Source organism: Scomber scombrus, chromosome 6, assembly GCF_963691925.1.
Source record: "Scomber scombrus chromosome 6, fScoSco1.1, whole genome shotgun sequence".
Lineage (NCBI taxonomy): Eukaryota > Metazoa > Chordata > Actinopteri > Scombriformes > Scombridae > Scomber > Scomber scombrus.
In genome coordinates this window covers 26,915,079-26,938,374 of record NC_084975.1, presented here as the reverse complement: position 1 = coordinate 26,938,374, position 23,296 = coordinate 26,915,079, and the positions used below count along the sequence as shown (strand labels likewise).

At 39.5% G+C, this 23,296-nt stretch overlaps 1 protein-coding gene across 1 annotated transcript in view; it reads right to left on the bottom strand.

The window, feature by feature from the left end:
- The window catches only part of LOC133982056 (polypeptide N-acetylgalactosaminyltransferase 18-like), a 162,644-nt gene extending 139,975 nt beyond the window's left edge, over nucleotides 1-22,669 (bottom strand). The window contains exon 1 of the mRNA XM_062420957.1: nucleotides 22,420-22,669. Coding sequence (XP_062276941.1) covers nucleotides 22,420-22,669 — 250 coding nt within the window. The remainder of the gene's footprint in view (nucleotides 1-22,419) is intronic.
- Nucleotides 22,670-23,296: the final 627 nt, after the last annotated feature.

Below are 23,296 nucleotides of genomic sequence, written 5' to 3'. Positions count from 1 at the left end.
GTGACTGTCAAGTTTCTGTCAGCAAAAACAATAACAAAACAAAAAAATGGCTGACCTTCCTTTTATTCTCAGTGGGGAATAAAAGGAATGATATCAAAGCAACCATAGCAACTACCATAGCAACGATAAGAAGCCTGAAAAAAATCTTCCAAATAACTGACACAACTAACATCATAGAGATTCACTAAATGAAGAAACTAAAATGTATATCTCTAACCAGAAATGTTATCAACACCAAAAAAAGGAATATCAGCCTTTTTTGTTGTTGTGTGTTGTTGTTATTAGACAGGCTAATGTAAAGGAATAAGCAAAAATAAAAACAATCCAAAAACCCAACATAGGCATCTCACAATTTTAGAGACTAAATGTTTTGAAACTAATATATTTTGTGCTGTGGTCGTAGCTATTACACATTTTGATGCAACTGTGTTGGGGTTCTGGGAGTCTGAGTCAATAATGAAGCAGCCATGTAAAGATATGCAGGCCAAATGGAACCCAAGAACAAAGATTTGCCCCAAATCCCAACAACAGGTCAATCTGGCCATGTTAAAAGCAGCTCCTTTCCTCTGGGGTTCACATTGTCTTATTTAGTTTTCATGCAAGGGCTGACTGTTTGTCACCAATTAATTATAATGTACAGATTTTAAAGAAAACTGGTCTAAAATACATGTATTCAATCTGAAAAAACATGTGAATATGAGTCAGTAGTGTTTGGTGTTCACTAAAACCTTATTGACGTCTGAATATAAGACATAAAACTGAGTCTCCGGAAACTTGCTCCTCATGTCAAGTAAGTAAACAAGAAGCTGTCTAATAAGCCTATAATCACCATGATATATTGAACATAACCAGCCATGCTGAAGAGGTAATTTATTTAGCTAATTAATGCACTAATTAGAAAATGTTTTGATGCCTGCACATATCTCTTTGGTGGTATCTAGATGAGCTTCGTAACCTGAAGTACTCAGGAGTCGATGTAGTTTCATGGAAATTAGCGTTTCCTCATTAAAATCTGATGCAGTTCCAGTTATTTCTGCTGAATGTGAACATAGAGTCCCCTCTGTGGGTGTAATAACACAAACAGACATGGGTTCAAATGGGATCAGAACAAAACATCAATCAGGGAATGCTCAGAACACTTCTTTCTGGAAATGACTGAGTATAACGAGTCTGCATGTAAGGTAGAAGTGAGAGAGTTCGCAGGCCTGGCTGTCCCAGCAGTCTGCCATTTGTCTGGCTGTGAGGCAGCTGCTTTGTACCACAGAAAGCTCTCTACATTGGAACAGAAGAGCCTCAGGGCACAAACCACTTCACTACTGCACCACCTGTGGGAGATCCTCCAAACATGGGTTGCCCTGAGTCACACGCACCAGTCTCATTACACATACTAAGAAATTGTAATGTTGAGAGGTTCTTATATATTCATACAAAGGGGGTCAATCTTACATGCAGTCTGTATTTATTTACCATATAAACAACTATGCAGACATTGGCTGTACACTAGCTATGGATGCACCGACCTTGCATTTGTGTTCAGCTCAGCCTCTGACTGATCTCAGAACTCACCAGGAACACCAGTACTTTTTATGTTCCTTCTTTCTCATATTTCCTCTCATTTCTGTACATTTGTGAAGTACCAGTCAAAGGTTTGGAAACACCATCCAATTCTCATGAGTGAGAAAGTGTGTCCAAACTTTTGACTGGTAGTGTATATTCATGAAGGACCAGAATTTTGGGGGGTATCAGGGATGCCTGAATTTTTCAGTCAAATTGAAACATGTTCAATTTGTGTGGACATGTCCTTGTCTCTGTTTGTGACACCCCGGGCAAATTTGCATCTTATCACACTAAATTACATCTTTCCATCTGACTTTGTATGAAACTGCGCCGCCAGTAAAATTAGCCTGGCATTGGGTTTGACTTTATCCATTTAAAACAAATCAAATAAAACATTTTTTATTTCAGTCACAATATTAACCTTGCTAACAGTGTGTTTCCAGAGATGGTAATTGTTGGTTAGTTAATCCACCACTTTGATCCAAACTGAAATATCTCAACATCTATTTGATAGATTGCCATGAGATTTTGTGCAGACATTAATGATCCCGAGATCGTGAAGCTTTGGTCCCTAAACTTTATTTAAGTAACATTAAAGAAGAACTCTATTATTTAGTTCAAAAGTATAAGCAAATACTGCTCATCTTTCTGTGGAAACAGATTGTTTTAATAGCAGAGCTTTGTCTCTGTGTTCAACTAAAAAATCCATGAATAAATCCTTTCTGTCAAAAATGTATTATTATGGCTACAAAAATGGCCCACATGCAATAACTTTAACAGAATTTGGGGTTTCACCTTTTGTAGTTTATATGAAAAACTAAAGCCCAGCCAGCGTTTCAATTTAGTCACAAGAGTTTGACTTTATAGGACACAGCTGTTTTGATGAGAGGGGAAGTGTTATGTGTCCTTCTCTGAATTCATTTTAGAAAATCTGCCTCAATCCTCAGCCTCCTCCAACAGACTGAGGACGAGCCACCATAAAAATACTGTATACTGTACATTAAAAAACTGAGATGTAGGCAATCCTTCACACCAAAGGCATTCAATAATCAAACGTGTCTTTGAAATTTGTTGGCACAGAGAGGCTAGGGGGAGGTGAGGGAGGGAGGTGGGGTTGCTGAGCCTTCAGGCCACTGTCTATGTTGTAAAAACACCAAAGCAGTCATGAATACACTTGACTGTAACACTCCACACTGGCTATAGTAGAACCCAGCTGGTACATCAGCCTTGCCTATTATCTGTAGATATTAGCACAGACAAATTGGTATTAATTGACAAGTAGCACTAAGAACAAGACACTACATTAAAGAAACGTATGACTGTGATGGACTGCACGTCTTCCTTCAATATTTATTAAGACCATGCGACATTGTTCTAAAAGTCAAGAACAATCTTTTATGCTTACCTTGTAAGGCAGCAACTTATAGAGGGTTCTAAAATGTTATGGTCTGCAACAGATCCCTCTCTATGACAACAGAGCAAACACACCTGTTGATGAAGACCATGTGGTGTAGTTGAAAGCTTCAGAAATAGCTGGTAAGAGTTACTTAAATTGAGATCCAGGTAGAGTTCAAACATATAACCACGACAAAATATTCATACAGATGTGATGTTAACTACCAAGCATCAGCACCGACCCCCGGTCAGCTCACCCTGAGCCTAGCTCTGTTACGTGCGCTGGGCGACAGGTTAGCTTGTTAAGCCTGGATGGTAGCTGAGAACACCTGGATGAATTACAATGAAATGTTGTGCAGACATTCGTGGTCCTCAGAGGATCAATCTGGTGACCGCCTTACCCATAAACCTCATCTGTACTGAGGCTACCAGCAATTTTAACGTGCTTACATACTAAACTAAGATGGCAAACATGCTAAACATTATATACGTGGCACATTAGCATTGTCATTGAGAACATGCTAGCATTCTGATGTTAGCATTTAGCTCAAATCACTGCTGCATGCCACACAGATGGCCACATAGTACTCCTGTAGACAGTGATATGTGCCATGGTTTGACTTTGAAATATTCTTAATCTCTGTGTACACTGCATAAAATATACAAAATAAAATCAGTGATATTTAACGACATGAAAATATCCCACTATATCACACCAGGCTCACCCTGGAAAACCCTTGTTTTTGTTCATATTCATCATTTTATCTGACCCCAGGGTCTGGTAGAAACATCAAGAGTGGTCTGTGGTTTACTGAAGAGAAAAAGAAAGAAAAAAACATTCTGCAGATTACTGCTTTACAAAACAGAATTCTAAATGTTGCAAAAATGTTTTTGATGTGAGATAATAAAAGCTTAAAGTCAGCCACAGAGAAGCAGCAGCCACAGCAGCAAAAGCCCCTTTTTCTCTGCAGAGCAACCTGAGGGGGAAATGCATCAGTTTCAGATTCAGGCACCAGAGGTGACCAGTGACCAAAGGGCGGATTTGTGTCATGGTACATTTCATTTTGAAACAGAACCCTGTAGTTTCAGAAATATAAAAATCAACCCCTTTCAGAATTACTCTTCTGGACAATAGCAGGGAAGGTGTCCTGCTGGCCATGTTGGTGGCTCTGTGGCTTCAGACACTGTCCGTCTCACGCTCTGCATGATCCGACGGAGCACTCTGCTGCTCAGGAGGCTGTCTGGATTTCATTCTTAAGTTTCAAGCTGTCACTTCATCTGAGTCGTTGATATGTGACACCAGATTTATTTGAGCAACTGACGTTAGCTTACAGCCACAATTACGAGAGGGTGCAACTATGATCCGGTTTAAGCTTAAAAATCTGGCTTAAGTAGATGAGTGTTGTTTTTTATGTATGTATGTATATATATATATATATATATATATATATATATATATATATATATATATATATATATATATAAAAAGTAAGTCATGGCTGAAATGCCATAAAATATCAAATGAAGTAACCCACAGAGAGCTTGAAGAACAGCCTGAGGTTACATTTCACCAAGTTTCCATCATTGGACAACAGTAGTTAGAGCGCAGAAAGTTGTCTGCATATTCCACGTCTCTCTGTGTGAAGACTTTATCCCAGCATGGAGGGAAATCTGTGTGTGAAGGTCGTCCACAAGAGCAGCAGAAGTGACAGCACAATCACAGTCTTGGGAGCAAACAGTGAAATCTCCAAAGATGCAGGATGGAAAGGCAGAATTAGGAACAGCAGGTGGCAGTGAATAAAGAGAATGAATTACGTGGTGGAGTAGTGTTAACAGTAGTGTACAATTAAACCATTTTTTAGTGGGGTAAATGTGGTACTGTGCATTTAGTTTCCTATATGCTTTGAAACACACATGCAGTATATTACTTATATCATAAAACACAATACCCATCTAAAACTAGACGCACACAACACCTCTAAAACTATATGTATTTATAGACTGGAGCTGGCAACACACCTACTGACATACTACACACACACTTTGTGCCACAAGACGTCCGCCTCAAATCAGCCCATTTGATCCCACACCAAAGTCAAAGACAATAATTATACATAGGCACATTGATTAAATGAAGCTATTAACTAGCGCATGGAAATTCAAAGACGGCATTCTAAGCCTCACTAAATGACTACTGAGAAACCAATACAAAACCTCTTTACTAACCCAAACCACATGAACACACACTGAGAAAATACATCTACAGTTTACAAGATACCCTCAAAGTGAAATGGGACAATGGAGACAGAGGTACTTACAGTATTGCCAATTTTAATTTGATTTATTTTTAAAGTTATTTATCCCTGACTTCAAGGCTCCGAGATTAACATAGACACTTAAACCTTAATGATTCCAGAGCTGCTTCACTCACACTGTTATGTCTGGACATATCGCTTCAGTCAGGGCCATTTACAGCCCCTGTTCAATTCCATCAGGACATCAGGTTGGAATCACATTATGAATACACAATGCTATGCTGTAAGTAAGAGGAATATGTTTTTTATTTACTTATTAGATGATACAATACAGATCTAAACTGTCACTTCATGTGCAAATTACAGGTGGGTGGCATAACAACCTGAGCTTGGTTCGGTTCCAGAGCATTTTCCACAGTCTAATGGTCCACTGTGGGGTTTCTACAGGGGAATGCTGGAAATGTGAAGGCCCACGATAATAAGAATAATAAATCAAACTTATATAGCGCTTTATGCGGTGCTCAAAGACGCTTTACAATTTCCCTATTTCCCGATGAGACGGTCTCCTTGTGTGTTGTGGACATGTCATCTGTAGTATCGGTGGATGAGTCTGACACTGCCTCCTTTCCATTTTAAGTCATCTGACCTGTGATACTGGACCACAGTTACCTGCCGATTCATTTCAGGGGTCTGATGAAGAATGCACTAGTGTACATTAGAGGGTTTGAAGTTTAACAGGTGATGAAGCAGCTTTAATGCAACGTGTGCTGAAACCATTTGGTATCCATATTACGGGAACCCGGGACAGCATTAACAATAACCACTTTTGCATACTGTCATGAGTTAAGGTAATGTCACACTACCAAACTTCACACTCTGCAATTGCAAAGTTGTGGCTTGAAAAAGAAGCTTTATAAAACTGGGGAGTGTGAATGTGTTCACATGTTGCTGAAAACTGTGAGATGGAGAGAAATTGTGTTTGTTCAAGAAGGGAACTACTTTGACTCTTTATCTAATTGCACTAGAGCCCAATCATTTTATGTGTATCTATGACTGCACAGTATATCCGAGAATTGGTCTCAAACACTTGAAGCACTACATTGTATGTAGTATTGTATTATTAGATTATTGTCTTATATTATATTATTATATTAGTGTTGCATTATAATATAGTACTGTACTGTTAGGCCTGTCACGATAATTACTTTTGTTGGATGATATATTGTCTCAGAAATAATCACGATAAACGATATTATTGTCATTTGAAGATCATTTTATATCACTGATATAATGACAATATAATATCATAATAATGCAAGGGGGGCAGAGGGTGGGATTGGAGAGTGGGCACTATGCCTCTGTAAAAATGCAGACTGCCATTATGGGCCGGGACAGAGTTATTCACCTTTAATTCCATATAAGCGGATGATGTCAATAATTATGTTATTGTACGATAAGTCGATAACATAATTACTGTGACAGGCCTATGTCCTATATTATAGTATTGTATTGTATGTGTCACTGTCTATATTTACAGTGGAGAGACTTACAGTATTTGTGACATAGTTTGTGTACTGGCAGCTGTCCAGCCTGCAGTAGTAGAGTGTTCATATGCAGATAAACTGACTGGATGTTCTTAACTGAAATCTGGGGAACAAAAATAGTCCTGTTTATTTTTTGATGAATGGATTTAATTATTAATACGATAACAAGCAACCAGGCAGTTTTGAAACAATTAATGTGGAAATCTACATTTTTTGGAGAAACTCACAAAAGCAAATTCTAAATAATTGAGACTTCATGTTGCCTGTTCATGGATCAGAGCCTGCGTGTCCCAGTGAAAGTTGTGGCTATTGAGAAGGTTAATATTTTGGCATAGAGCTAATTAGATCCTCCTCGAGTGTTTGAATTTAATTCAAGCACATAACCAGTATCATGTTCAGTTTCTAACTTTATAACAAACCGCATAGACACGCAAATGCATAGTGGCGACCTACAGCAGCGGTTAATGAGGTATCTGTATTTCTGTATCTATGACAAACATGGATGTAAACAATGCAGGTTTCAGAAAAGGATGCACACAAGCTATTTTGATGAGATATACACTGACTATAAACATAAATGAAAGCGGGCAAGCTGATAAAGGAAGTCAGCTCGAGTTCACAGTTACACAACATACTGTTCTCGCTGCAACGTTCAAACAATGTACTATTTTCATTATGGCAGTGACTGAAAAACTCACTGATTGTTTTGTGTCAGAGAGATAAAATGGGATTTTACGAGGCTTACATGGTAACCTGATGGTATCATAACACTCCAGGAAGTCGCTGTTCCGGGCCACGAAATAGTCCAACCCATAACCTCCAGTAAAACCAAAACTTATTGCTTTATTGTGAAATTCTGACTAATAAACTTGATATGTGAATCACATCAGATCAGCTGCAAACACAATGCCAGATTGACAATACATAGCTCTCACATTTCTAGATCATCATAAGTAAGCTTTTACAGTATATCCAGTGTGAAAATAAGTTTTGGGCTTTTTTGTTTCAGTATGACAGCATTGCATGTTGTTATAGCCATATAGTTATGTCATATTTGTTTTATTTTTGAGGTAACGGATTGTAGCATAAGTGCGCTGAGAGTTGGTTTGCTCATATAAATTGTCAAACGAATAAAATCCTAAGTGCGCCTCTTGGGATGCCGACTTTTCCTCGAGGCTACTTCTTGGCTATTTATTTATTTATTACATTTTATGAAACCCTGTAAGTACACCAGTTGGTAGGGTGCCAACTTGATATCTATTGCTTAACCTATATGTTATAAATAGCCTGATATTTCTTTTATGCAACTCATAAGTGCATGCGTTGGGGGAAAAAAGACCCTGCCCGCTACTGCTGCAGTTCATATAGCATTTCACTCTGCATCCACCTGTAGGCTCCGATTGTACCGATAGTTCTTATTGGTCTTCTCTATTCCTTGCTGTGCTGAGGTTGCCCTTGATGCAAAAAAATCTGTGTTCTCATCTTTAGCCTCATGTTTTCAGTGTACATATTTTCATTGAAAATGCACAGATTTTATTTTATTTTTTAAAAGAGCATCTGAAAGTTATGCTCCCTGCTGCCAGATGACACTTCTTATCTCAAACAAGTAAAACACAGATCATCGTTTGGTTATAGAAACAGTGAAGAGCAAAATGGTAAGAAAATGCAAAGTAGTTGCTGATTATGCACCCTTATAAGTACAAAACCAGGCATAATTAGTACATCTCCTCTCAGTATATCTGCACCATGTCATTGACTCTTCAAGCTTCTTTCTTCACTACAATTTGGGCATCCACACTTATTTTCCTTTAGCCCATCAAGTGCTTTGAGAAATGCTGCTTAAAGCAGAGACCTGACACCAAATGTGTCAAGCAGCCCCCCAGATGACAACTTTATGAGGCTTACCGCCTGCGATAGTCTTCCCAAAGCCTCGCTGGAGGAATTTAGCTGTGGGGCAGCGCTGAGGAAAGCCTCCCTGCAGTGTCATAATGCAGCCTCAGGGAAATGCATTGTGGGATTTAGAAGACAGTGAGTGACAGTGGCAACTTTACTAAGTGTTGGATTCCATGTTGGACATGTTGGGTGTGAAATGTGAACAGGCTCCTTCATGAGAAAGTCCTCTTCTGTAAATGATGACGTGTATACAGCCGGGCTAAGACTGTATGAGAACTTGTGTGTGTATGTGCACAAACACACACATTTAAAAGTAGACAGGCTCACAAAGGCTATGTGCCTTTATGAATCTCTGTACTAAGCACACATATACCTCCTTACACACTTCCCGCTTATGGGAAGAGACAAGTGTATGCATGAGTGGCTGAATTAGCAGCTTGCACTTTACTGCTTTTGGGATTTGGAAGATGTGCGTGCATGTGTGTGTATGTGTGTGGTTGTCATGTCTCGTGTGTCCGTGTGCATGAGTTGTTCACATTCCAGGGCTGCATATATGTCAAGTCAAAGCCACAAGCTACCCTACAGAGTCTCTGCAGTGATGGTTAAGTCCATTATGAAATCTCCTGCGAGTGTGGGTGGGTGTGTGTGTGTGGGGGTTCATGTGTATAAAGTGATCGGGGGGGATATTGACCGGCATACGAACAGTTCCCTTCTTTAATGAACCACCCTTCTCGTGGCTCTCACAGGACCATTAAAGGACTGTAGTCGCCTGCTTTGCATTTCCAACCAAAGTACCTGCACTTATGGACTCGTTATGTGTTTAACATGGACGACTAAAAGGAGAAGCTAAAAGTAGGACTGACTGGAGGGATGTGTACTCTGCTAATGCGGTTCAACATGTTATTCAATCGCTACAAGCCCTGTGTGCATTTCTAATGGTTTAAATCAGATTCCCTTACACAACTAAAAGCAATACAAGACGCTTACAGTTGAAACGAACCTCACTGTTTTTGTAAGTGAACTGAACGCTAGATCTTTTTTGAGTTCATTAAATCTGCACTAATCAATACTTTTAAATGACTGATGGATTAGATGTCTATTTATAACATGTGTAACTGTTGTTTGTAATTTGTAATGTCATTATTGTCTTTTAGAATACATATTTGAGTCATTTAGAATATATTTCAATTATTTTTGTTGTTTATGTATTATTTTAAGAGAGAACTTTTATTGTAAATAGACACTTTTATTTTGAAATCCAGTTGCGCTGTCCTGGTGTACATGAGAAGGGAGAAATGAGCAGGTAAAGATGCACATTTGCTGCAAGCTAAGATACATGCTAAATATCAACCTATTTAAGTGGTTGTAAAATGTTTAAGGAGCCTCCGAGGACCAAGGATAATTCCCTTGTTTGCAGAACGCAGCCAACGAGGTAACTTATGTTTTTTTGTCTTTGTTTTAATTTAATAAGCCATGCTGTAAATGCCTTTATTTTGCTTGCTTAACCTAACGTTGCTGTTCCGATAAGCTGTACGGGATGTTTTACTATCTTTCAGCTCATTGTTTTGTTTTTTACAGGCGGCAAATTTGTTGTTTGGTTCTGTCTCACTGCTCTTAACAGTCTCATAAACACTGTATGCTAGCTGTCCAGCACTAAACAACAGACAGACAAAGTTAGCAACTAGCTTGTGAACATAGTGGAGCATTTAGCAAACCAAATAGGGGGTGGTGGAAACCAAAACAGAGCGAAAAAAAGAAGCGTAAGATAGGGTTATAATTGCCTGGTGGACAGAAACACAAGTCCATATCTATTTGTTAGGGTGATAATACATTAATATATGTGAATATTATAACATACTGTAGATATTTAAAAACAAATGCCAATGCAAAACAATATGGAAATTTCCATTTGATTCTTCCTGACAACTACAGATAGTGGAAAACCAGGTCATCCAGAATTCATAGAATCACAGACCTACTGTATGTATAAGTGACAGAGATGACAGTATTTGAGTCAAGTGAAAAGGGTCTTGTGTCATAAGGGCGGCAGGAGTGACAGTGGTGATAGTGGTGGTTCATTTGTGAAGTTGTCATGTTCAAGCTAAGACAGAATGTTACGCTGCTCTAGAACCTCACTGATATGATTAGTTCACCAATTATTCATGACAGCTTTTATTGCACAATTGACCGTGTGAATATAAATTAACACCGTAATGTGAGACAGACTTCATCAGCCTAGTGAGCAAGAAACTTTTGTTCCAACACACTGAGCAGGTGTGACCAACTGAGCGAGAAGGATGAATGTGGACTTTGGCAGTTTCCGACGCAAACTTTTTTTTTTTTTTTTTTACAAATATGATATTTGTGTAGAAGTGGTTTGACTGCAGAGACAAAATGCCAAGAGGCTGTTAGTGTGGCTCCCCCTGATAACACTCAGATCATTTCCTATCCAAGATTTGATCTTGGAAAATAACTTCGAGAAACCATCATGCAATCATCTGTGTAAGCCCAAAACTATGGTAATATTGTTTGTGCTTTTTCTAAAAAAGAAATAAGCAGTTGGGGATTTCTTGACATTTTGAAACGCTCTGAGGAAAACAAAAAGGAATAGTTTAGGATTTAGGCCCAGATGAAACATAATGAGTTTGTCTTAATAATAAATGCAGTTCTATTCAAAGTTTTAACAATTTGTCAGATTTAAGTTCATATCTCTATTGATTAAATATCCAAATAATCAGTGTTATTGTGTCACTATGAATGTGTCATGATGTAAGAACGGGGAATCAAGGGGGTCAAGGTCAGGTTTTACTGTACAAACCTGCTTTTCATTATGTCCCCTCTCATTCAGGTGACCAATTATCCCACTTTACATGTGACGGAACAGCCTTGTCTTGCATCCCACACATTGAAAGGGATGTCCCCCATTTTGATGGCTCTAGTTTTTAAAAGTCAAACCACGGTAGGACAGATGCTTTTCTGAAAATCAGGCTTTTATCCAGATGCTGTGAAGAAAGCAGGGAAGGCTGTCATCATGGTGCTGTGAATGTCAATCAAACTTCCCACACGTAGCTCAAGTGCAGGTTAACTAGTGACTGTCTTTGCTGCCTTCACTACCGCCAATGAGGAAAACTGCAATGCAATCAGATTTAGATGGAATATGGTGGAAGCTACGGCAAAGAAAAGAAAATGCAGCTTCAACAAAGACCGGAAAACTACCTAGAACGGGGTGAAAGCTATTCTCTTTTTTTTCAAAATTTGCCAGTTATTTTTCAATTTCACACAGGGGGAAATAGGACATGAAGCGACACAACACATGTGAGTCACAAGAAATGTGTGGCTCAAAAAGAGAAATGCAGATCTATGGATGCATTCCTACTGAAACTCAAAAATGATTGCAAGACAGTCAAGGTAACAGCAGCTGAAATAACTAACGTTTACTACATTGTGATTGTGCAGAACTCCCAATCATACAGGTCAGCAGACTGTGGTAGTAAGCTAGCACCACTCATTTTTCCAGACTTGGAGATTGCTAAAAAAAAATGTCATGTGGTCTTAAAAACCGTTACAGACATGCTTGCACCTGCTTCTGTGGGGAATTATTTGAGAGACTTAAAAACATCAATGGTTCAGCTCCAAAGTGACAAAAACACACACATGCCTTTTGTTTCTATGGCTTCAAATGATTCTAATCATGGGAATAGAACATTTCTCACACTGTCTATCCAACTGAGTTGGGTTTCAAAAGATCTGTGAAAATGAACTGTGACTGGATATAATCTTTAAGCATATTCTGCTGATAATGCAAGTGTATATTATGATAAAAGCAAATTTGTTTTCTAGAAGCTAAAAGCAGACAACAGTGATATTATAAAGGCAAACTGATGATGAAATAATGAAGATTTCCCCATCATGGGACTAATAAAGGAATATCCCATCTTATCTGTATGGCCTACTAACCCTAATATGCTGGAGACAGGTTGGACATTGACACTGAGTCCATAGAGAACAAAATATTCAGTCATTTTTCATCATCCTCCAAATGTACAGAATAATTGCAAGCAGCAGAATAGGATTATCATGTTGTTGAGGCCCAGAAGATAGGATATGGCCCACTGTCAATTAGCTACATGACAGCTGGACAGCTATCAAGAGCCATTTCTTGTCACAGGGAGAGGATCAGTGCCCAAAGTCACTGTGGCAGCTACTTAAAAAGAATCAGGACAGTGATGGGCAACTGCTCGAGCTACAGGTCTACCTCTCCTTCCTCAATAATGTACTGAAAATCTTCCATGATGTGCTGCTGTTGAAGGGAGAGGATGGGACTTTCTGTGAGCTATATGACATTATGTTACCTCTCAAGACAAAGGTCCAACAATGACAGATGGATTTCTTCCTTGGTATGAAGACCAGTACTATCCTTCAATTGTTTTCAGGCCAAAAGACAGCAGCAATCAAACATGATCCTTCCAATTACTACAAGGTTACACTCAACTACCTTGAAAGGTGGTATGACTTCTCAGACAGCAACTACCAGAAGAATGTTGCAAGCTCAGCAAGTTCACATTCTCCCATATCTCTGTGATGCTGTGGAAGTCCTCCAGATAAGGGGGAAACTGGACATAGATGAAGTGTATGAAGTACACTGTGTGATTTAGCCACATCATCAGGAAACTGTGGAGAGAAGAGCTCATGTTGTGGGGAAGTGGTCAGCCTTGCTTGGACACAAAGACACCAAATATGACTCCTTTCTCTTCAGCATCCCCATTACAAATTCTATAGAGAGTGTTTTCCCTCAGCGGCAGTGGGAGGTGGACTGACCATTGCAACCGGTTCTCTGTGGAGCTTTATCAATTGTGAAATTCAAGTGTGAAATTAAAGTATAAAAACTTTGGATACAGCTGTAAGAAATTTTACACTTACGCACTCAAGGATGAGGCCTCGTTGGAAGCTGTACATTCAAACAAAAAGTAAAAGTCAAGAAGAAAATCTAAGGTAAGATGAACTTTGTTGAGAATATAGATAATATGGGCCTCCAGTGTGGCGCTAAACTTTAATATGGGGCTATTCTTGTGTTGCAGTTGTTGAGGTGATGGACAAAACTGAAGAAACGTATTTTAATTTTATAGTTTTGGTTCCTGCCGACTGGTTTTTAATTTGTATTAAGCTGTTTTTTATTATTATTTGATATTTTATTTTTGCCTCATTTTTAATGAATTGCAGTAGTTGGGTTTGGGTTTGGAGGATGAATTGAATGACTTGAAATGAATAATGCCTGCTGTTTTGGTTTCACTTCAGTATATGGTTCAGTATATGGTTCTACTAAAAAGTCTGAATACCTTTAATAATATGGTGTTGGTAGGTGCAATCATGGTATGTATTCATTTTTTAAGTATAGGAGCAGGAAAACCACTGAGTGAAATCCTGTGTAATTTATGGATGGACAAAGTGTAGATGAACACTTTTATGCACAAGAAAGTTGCTTCATCTAAATGTATCACTTTTCTTTTTTGGATATACTACCCTGTGCTCAGCCTCGATTTTATATGCCATATATCCTTTTTAAAGCACCGGTAATATACCCAAAAGAACAGAAGCCATGACTTGAATCCTATGTCAGCAACCTGTCTGCTCTGTTTTACTGTACACAGTTTATTCAGATCCAGTGTTGATGCAACACCGTACTTATAACAGTTACTGGGATAGAAAAAAGGGAATATGTGAGTGCAAGCAGACTATTGCATAAGACCATAAAAACTGCAAAACTTTAGCTTCCTTTTATACTTACTGTATTGACTTAGCATGGGAGTTGGGGAAGTTGTATTTAAATAAAGTGTAAAGTGCATAGATATTACAAGCTCAGGAGGTGTAAAAGTAATTTGTTTATCGTTTTAATATCAGATTGTGGAAGTAGGATCAGTGCTTTTTACCTTGTTACTGTATGTGTTAGGAATATTCTTTCTGTTCCTTATCCTGGTTAATGTCCAAATAAGACGGATGCTCTGGGTTTTGGGATGACCACAACATGGTAAGGGGACAAGAGTCATGTATTGTTTGGGGCCCTTAATTTCTGTGTATGTCTTGTGGTTATTTGCCATTGGCTGTAATCATATAAACTGATATGTTCAACCAATCACAGATCATTTCGTTGTTACTTCAGAAACTATAATAGATCAAGTTTGTTCTTTGATTGTTGAGATGAGCCGATGCCAATTTTGTGTGTTGTGTCTCAGTATTGTAGTATAATCATTTTCTAATCTTAAACCCAGCAGTGTATAATTTCATAGGCATGTTTGTATTTCCACGACAGGAGCAGAATAAAATTGTTTTTTTAAAGTTAGACAGACATAATATCATATTTTAGACTAGCTCTCACCATTGGTAATGTGTCCCCCATTATCTCACACAAACACACTCTTTGTCCCACATTTCATTTGCAGGGATCTGGTCACGGTGCCTCTCATCCTTGAGTGAGTGGCCTTCTGTGGCGGTATGACTATGAATTTTTAAAAGAACATTCAGCCATTGTGACATCATCCCCACTTCCAGACATTGTCTCAGCTAAAACAATTTCTAGTTCAAAAAGAGGTCTTTATGCTTTTGAGCCATATCCCTGAAGAACCAACCTGCTTAGAGTCAACAGAGTTGAGATCTCTCTTCTTGTTTGAGTGCAGCTGAGCCACAAACTCCTAAGCAGTATCACAGGGGTTATTTATGAGAACTAAAACTGTTGTCATCTGTGTGAGCTTCCAGGCCGGTGATGGTGATGATACTAATGTGACGTGTAGCTTGATCCATCCTGTATCTTATTCATGTGGAGAATCTCTTTGACACTGCAGCAATGCTCTGACTCAGTCTGAAACACATCTCTGAGGACTTTTGCTGAACATCTCCTATTATATTACTCACACTGATGTCAAATCTGATCTAAAATGTGCATACCTGCCTGTTTACTGCTGTATCATATTGTGCGAGGTGTTATATTTGACTGTGTGTTTGTAATAAATAATACTGTCGGATTGCAACTGATGAAGGAATACTGGCATGTGAGGTCTGACATTACAACCAAGCAGCAAATGTCACTGAACCAACACACGGCGTCATGTTATTTAACACTAGTTGGCTACTTATCTGTACTTTCTTATGTTTAATTTATGTTATGTTCTTATGTTTAAATGCAGGGCTGTGCAGAAAGCTTTAGAGGGGCCAGATGCTCAGAGTTAAAAACATAGAACAAGATTTTAAAAACACCATTTCTCAACATCATTTATAGGATAACCTGTGGAATTACAGCAAACCCATATTCAAACAGCACGTAACCACATCATACTGTATCATTATCCTTTACCTGATGAAATTACTCTTTATATTTCAGTCTCTATCTTGCATCTCAAACAGAGGAGAAGCGACCTCCTCTGCCTCTATGGACGAGCCTCCTCTGCACTACAATGCGTCTAAGGACGACTCAGTCACACTCATCCATCACACTGGGTGGTTACCTTCTGCCTGTTAAACTCTGTCTCTAGTGGCCACCATAGACACACTGAGTCAATAAAATCAAAGCATAACAATGGCTTCAGTGAAGGACTATTTTTGATTAAACCTCCCACACAGCACATACTTCCAGGATGTGTATCGCCCTCTAAAGCTCTACTGATCAAGTTATGTTGAAAAAATTAGCTGATTGTTTTCCATCATTGACGGAATTTTTTAAACAATGGTGGAAAAATCTGAAAGCTGTCCTTCATTTTGAGAGATAACACTTAGAGTGACGTTGTTCACACCCCTGGCCAGTTGGTGGCCAGTGTGCATATTGATGAGCTATTACCTAGTCTTGTCTTGGGTCTCGCGGCCATGACCTCGTTGTCTAGGTGGCTTTAGCCATTGCGACATATTATAGCAAACAACATTCAGTGAGGCTTTACGTGCCGCCACGTTCTGTGGCATCACGCTCACACAGTTCAATTTTGCACATGGGGTAGGCTACATCGCGGAGGAAACTAAATCTATTAAAAAAGATTCCATCAGGAGCACCAGAGCATCATTGCTGACCTCCACACTGGACTTAACGCATCTCACTATCCGGCTGCTGACCCCATATTGAAGAGCTGACGACTGGATGCTTTGTAGTGAATTTTTACGATCCTTTCCGTCAAAATGGTGGATGATGAGAAAGTCTAATGCAACCACTGGTTAAGACAGGGTTGAGGTCATGGGTACGTGTGTCAGTGTATAGCAGCTTGTCCGTGACGCAAACCGAACACTACCCAACAGAAGAAAAGTAAATTCTCTGTGTTTCAGACTGCACAGACCTGGACAACACCAGCTTAAAATTATACGACAATCTTACACTATGGTGCTGTTGTGGAATTAGCAGACAGTAAACCACGGCGCCTTGCAGCCACCTGGTGCATGCTGGTGTCGTAAACCTGTGCTACATCTACAGCTGAACAATTCATTCTTTTTAAATAGAAAAATTAAAAAGTGCATTTCCTCAAATTCCTATGACAGACCATTTCTAAAGAAAAGAAAACAAGCAACTACATTATTTTGTCTTTCTCAGATTCCCTTTTTTTTGGTCCAGCCAAAAAAAAAAAAGACACTTTCCAGGTCAATTTTCTAGGTCACAAGATGTAGACAGGTGTGGCAAGGAGTTAATTTTGGATTTTGCCTTAAATATCTTCAACAGAAAGAGACTGAGGGCAAGCTCTCCTGAAGCATAACTTAATCATCTGCACTCTGCTGTCAAGGATCAACCGCACGGAGGAGGCGCAACAAAGCCATCCAGCTTTAATCTCAGGAAAGTGACACTTCTGGAATTGTGATTGTCACACCTCCTTCATCTCATTGACACGTACGAGACTATAGAATAGGGTTCATCACCAAATGATATCACCCTCGCTGGCACCTTTCCTTTCAAATTTTCAGTGGTATGAGAATGCAGATGCAAGCAAGGGGGACAGGACGTCATTCTTGATTTAATATGTAACCCCGTTCATATCTGGGATAATCCAGTGGTTTTGAATGTCCACCTGCATCAGTGTTTTCTTTCTTTCTTTGCTCTTCCACTGAATTGCATTATTTTGTATCATCCTCAGGCATCTAAAGGTGCAACTGGCAGTATAAACCAAGAGCACTGCGCCAAAAAAAGGCAACATGATTGATTTCTTTGTTCCGACGTCCCAGTGTGCACCTGTGTGTTACCGTGACAAAGCAGCCCGAACCGACTGATGTCAGGATGTTTGCAGTGACGGTATTCTTCACGCAACGATACACGGCTTTATAGGCGGTGACATCAACATCAGATCTCACACCACCGCCATGCATCTTTGATGACGCGCCAGACATGCAACCTACACTGTGACGGGCATGCGCGCACACACACACAGTCTCAGAAGTCCACCATGTACGCTCCTCCTTTTCAGCAGACTGTCAACATGGATCAACTTGCATTGACTCATAAAGAGACTACTAAAAATAAGACTTGTGTTTGGCAGGATAGAAACAAATAATGCAGAACACGGATCAAAACACAACATCACATGTGTGGAGGCCGATCCTCTGAAGATGCAGATGAGACGTTGTAGCCAAGACTTCATTTATCTCTTAGAAATAAGTATTCTTTCTGCTTTTAATTACGTGTAGCTCACAATTATGCAGTCACGCAACGTGGGAATGAATGGCTGTAAACATATGTTAAAATATGCACTGTTTCATAACCTGAATCTCTTCCTCGCTGAGTCTCGACCTCGCCATAGCCAGCAATGTAACATGGCACCAGAGGGGCCACCTGATACGTTCAGCAGAGCCAGGACATCTCATCTCTGCTTAGCTAACCAAATGGAAAATCCACCCTAAATCTGAATATGTGCATGTTGTCCATTTCTTTAAAAAAGAATAATTTATATTCTTTCCTACATTTAAGTTTTTTATCACAAAGATGTTTTTTTTAAGAAACGTTTTTTAAAACCTGACGATTTAGTGACTTGTCTTTTATTTTGATGCCTTTGTGAAGGACTTTGTGACATTTATTTTGAAAAACCCTCTATAGATAAATAATATGATTATAACAATAAACAAAATACACTTTTCTTCGTTCTTAACTTATTCCTCTATGTTATGTGTAGCATTTTGAATTACTTCTGCTGGATGAATTGTGCTGTATAAATACATTTTGACGGTTTAATTGATATGCATAAATACAGACAAATATAGAAATCAACCAATAAACTGAAAATTGATTTAAGAAATTATTTCAAGTGAAATCATTATGAACTGTTTAATTTTTCTTGTGTGTCAAATGTGTTCCTCAGAAAAAAAAAACTCTGTATGAAGAAAAAACACGATTTTCTTTTTAGTTGTTGTTGCCAACAGGAGCGAGCTAGTTCAGTGTAAATTGTTGAACCTTCTGAGAAAGGCTGAGGATGTGATGGGCTGAAAGCTGAAGGAGTGGTGATAACTGCATTGCCCTGAAAAGTGAAATTACATTAAAAGCATCATTACAAAAAGGTTAACCATGATTGAATAAAAATGTGTGAAAAAGTGAATTTTGAACTTAACATCCATGTAATGAAAAAAGTTTATTTATTTCCTGATGTTGTATTTCTTAATTTCATATAGGCCTACAACACGTTGAGATTCAGCTTCATGGCCTCAGATTTAAAGTATTGTCTTCTCATAAAGTGATACAACATTGAGCATTAACAGGTGACATCACCATGGGCTTCTGAAGGTACAGGAACATTTAGCCCTTGAGAGTATTAGTAATATGCTCATATAACCCTCATTCAAACATCCCACCACCCACTCTGTCAGCCTCCAGTTCACTGCCAATGAAAGTAGTGTCACTAATAATGTTTTTATTTTAATCTAAGAGCAGTTTTGTATTTTCTGTGCTCCCTACCTGTAACGTTTAATTATTCTCATTCAAAGCTGCATTTCGTCTTCACAGTCTGGTCTTTTTGTATCAGTGACAAAGCATAAACACATAAACACATCAGCCCCTGGCTGATAATGTAATCTGGCACCGGCTCCGAGGACCAAGCAGAGTGGATGAGAGGAGTGTGCCAAGCACTCCGGAGGCCAAATTTATTCACCCGCTCTAACCCCGGAGCCTATGCAGATTCTATTAGCACTTCTGAACAGTTCAGTACACCATCAGTCTGCAGTTCTCCATGTGAATGATGAGCATGCTTTGTGTAGCTGAAAAATGGGAAGCCGCACCTCGCATAGCTAAAAGGATCCAAAGTAGTGCGTTAGAGCGTAGCGACGGCAGCGTAGCTCCATTATAACATCATGCAGCACGTTCAGGTATGTGTGCAAGTTTGCATTCTCTCAGATTTGCAGTTGACTGTTTACCGCACTCAACGAGATAATGTTCTCTCTCATGTTTACCACTTGTAAGACAGTGATGCTGAATCACAGGGACAATAGCACTTTAAAATTCCCATCCAGAGTGGAAACAGAGTGCCCCCTGTTGTAAGCTGCCACTATGACCCAACAGCTGGCTTTGTTCACATTTTGAATTTATTGTAAATTTTACTTCCCCTCATTAGCTCAGCGACTCATACAAGGGCAAAAACAATGCAGGTAGTCAAAGTGTTTGAAAGCAATAACAGCTTGGTTCACCAGCTGTGAGAACATCCAAAAAGTGTCTGTTTTCATTTGAAACGGTAAAAACACTGATTATTTTCCATCTGGGCACATTGAGAATAATTAAATTAATTAGGACTAGGGGTTTAATAAGTACATGAAAGGCTCTGCTGCTGTCTGTTTGATTAATGGAATGATGAAATGTATGTCATTTGCATATATATTTAACATACTTTAAATTACTGCTGAAGTATTGTCAAATCCTGTCAAGCACAAGCACCAGCACCATCACACTGATAGCAAAATAAAAGCATGTTTAAAGGTTTGTTTCAAATTATGATGTAAAGCCGTATCTTTTTTCGCATCTAAAAGAAATCACATGAACTATAAATGTGTGTATGTATCTGTGCATCTGAAATGATTTTTCCCTCTAAACAGTATTCATTTAGCCTCTCTGATTAGAGGCGCCCATCCTCGTGCGTGTTCTCAACAAGCTCATCTGAAACAGAAAAAATTAATCCCCGATCAAGTCTTTCTCAGAAGATGTTTGATAAATTACAGCCCTTATCTTTACAGAGGAACGGCGTTCTCTGCTGTCTGTTGGGCATTAGAGAAGAGCTCTCACCAAAGAGCGATCCGGTGTTAATCATCTCAGCGCAGCACTGGAGTGCATATTTCTCCTAAATCCTTACGTACGGCGAGTGAATCACGCACTGTCCCATTTAGCTGAGGATAAAGGAAGAGTTTGTCCCACTTCTTAATGTGTGTTGACTCGCTGATGTACAGCTCGGAGGAGCATAATTAAAACACAGAGGACTCAGCGGGGGATACTATCAGTCCTCTGTGTGTTGCTGCAACATTTTTATCAATGAACAAAACCGTAAACAGATGATCTGTGCTCGTGTGATGTCTTGAGGAAGATGTTTGTGGATTCTGAGTGACGTGGAAAAGTTTGGCAGGTCCAACGCTGACCTGATTAGCTGTTAGACAATTGACCTAATCTGATTTCTGAATTTAGGTTGGACTTTAAGAGTTGGACAGAAAGGGCTGTAAAATGGGTCGATGATGCAAATACAAGCAGCGTACTCAAATAGGACACATCTGTGACACCACTCACAACAAAATCCTCATTAAATATTCTAATGAGTTGACTGTCATAGTAAATAATGTGTGAATGTTAATATGATCGCTAACAACAATAAAGCTCCTCTACGAACATGGTGTGTGTGTGTGTGTGTGTGTATGGCCCTGCAGTGACCTCACACCTTCCTCATGTTACAAAGTGTTTCTCTTTTGTCTTGTCTCACGCTTTAGCTTTGTGCAGTATAGAGATGAAATGCTTGGTGATAAATTAATGATCTGATTGACAGAAAATTAATCTGCATCATTTAAATCTTTTGTTTGGCAAAACTGACAGAAATTCTCAGTTTTTCTTATTTCCTGAGTCGTCCCGTATATCAAACTAAATATCTTTGAGTTCAGACATAAAGTTGTCGATTGCAGCCATCACACTGTTTATTCCTACATTAGGAAATTTCTGTCACATTTGAATGCTTGTTCACTCTCATATTGAAATCATTTATTTGACTGCGGTATCACTATAATATCCTTTTATGTGGACTTAAATACATTGTGTGGATGAGCTGCCTTCTGACAGTCAGATTAATAGTTTTTCATTTAAAAAAAAGATTTCCCTTTATCATCACTCATTAAATGCCCTTTTTTACTTTTGGTATGAGGTGAAGCTATTATAAAACTCTCAGTAACCTAACCTAATCTATTGATTTCTATTCTGATTCACTGATTATCTTTTTAAATAGTGCTCATCACAGGTGACAACTTTAAATAGTGTGTTTTATAAGTCTCAATGCCACAAATATTCAATTTTCAGTGATTTGAAACAGAAAAAGTCAAAGCTCACTTTTAGAGACAGAGAATGACGCATCTTCTACTTGATAAAATACTTTAAAGACTGTCAATTGCATGTTGTTTGACTAATTTATTAATTTCCACTAATCCTTTAAGGACTAATAAAATACTGTGATATTTATAGTCCAATATGGCACAGGGAGTAAAGGGATGTACAGTGAGTGTTATGTATGTGTGTGTGTAAAGGTTGATGAGGATCATAATCAGACGCTGCTTTGGATCAAACTTTCATCACATTAACACCACACTGTGCTGACCTTTAATGTGCTCGTTGACGACGCTCTCCAGCCGGTCCAGCCTCTCTATAATCCTCAGGGTTTCCCCTTTACTGTCCTCCTCCAACTTTCTCTCCGCCTCTCCTCCACCGACGCTCTCCGCAACTTTGGGACCGCTGTTGGCCACATAGTTGGTGATCCAGCCGACGTACAGGAGACACACGATGTTGGTCATGCCGCTCAGGATTACGCATGTCGACACCAAAGTTTTAGTTCTCCTTGAGCACAGCATTGCGACATCCCTCCATGGGCTTCTTCTTCTGGTTCCCGACGCGTGCAGGCAGGCAGGTGGAAGGATGGATGGATGGATGGAGAAAAGACGCACTAGAGAAATGTGTCCAAATCAAACTACCAGTGATGCGATGCTGTGTGGAGTCAGTCCGCCTCTGCGCGCTCTCGGGTCCCAGCTGAGGTATTGCTAAATCTTTCGGAGGCTTTTAAAGCTTTATGCTGCCGTAATAATAGTATTTCTGATAATGATACTAAGCAGGAGAATCCCCGCTGAGCAGCCGGTGAGTCAAGCTGCGCTCAGCCGCTGCAAAGCTGTCAGACGCAGCGCTGTAAGCCCCCCCCCCCCCCCCCCCCCCTCCCTCCTCTTCCTCCTCCTCCCCCCCCCGCCGGCCTGTAGTCCTCATACAGCCCAATAGGAGGGGAGAAGGCGGGCTCTGCTTGCCTCTGCCGCCCCCCTCACAGCTGGAGTACACAGAGGAAGGTGGAGGGGAGGAGGGCAATAAAGTGCATCGACCCAGCCAGTGATGGAACGGCACAGTGAAGTCATTGAAATGAAAGCGTTGAATTTATGTAAAGGCGCGCTGTCTTATGTGAGGGTCCGCTCATGTATGTTTGTGATGCTTACACA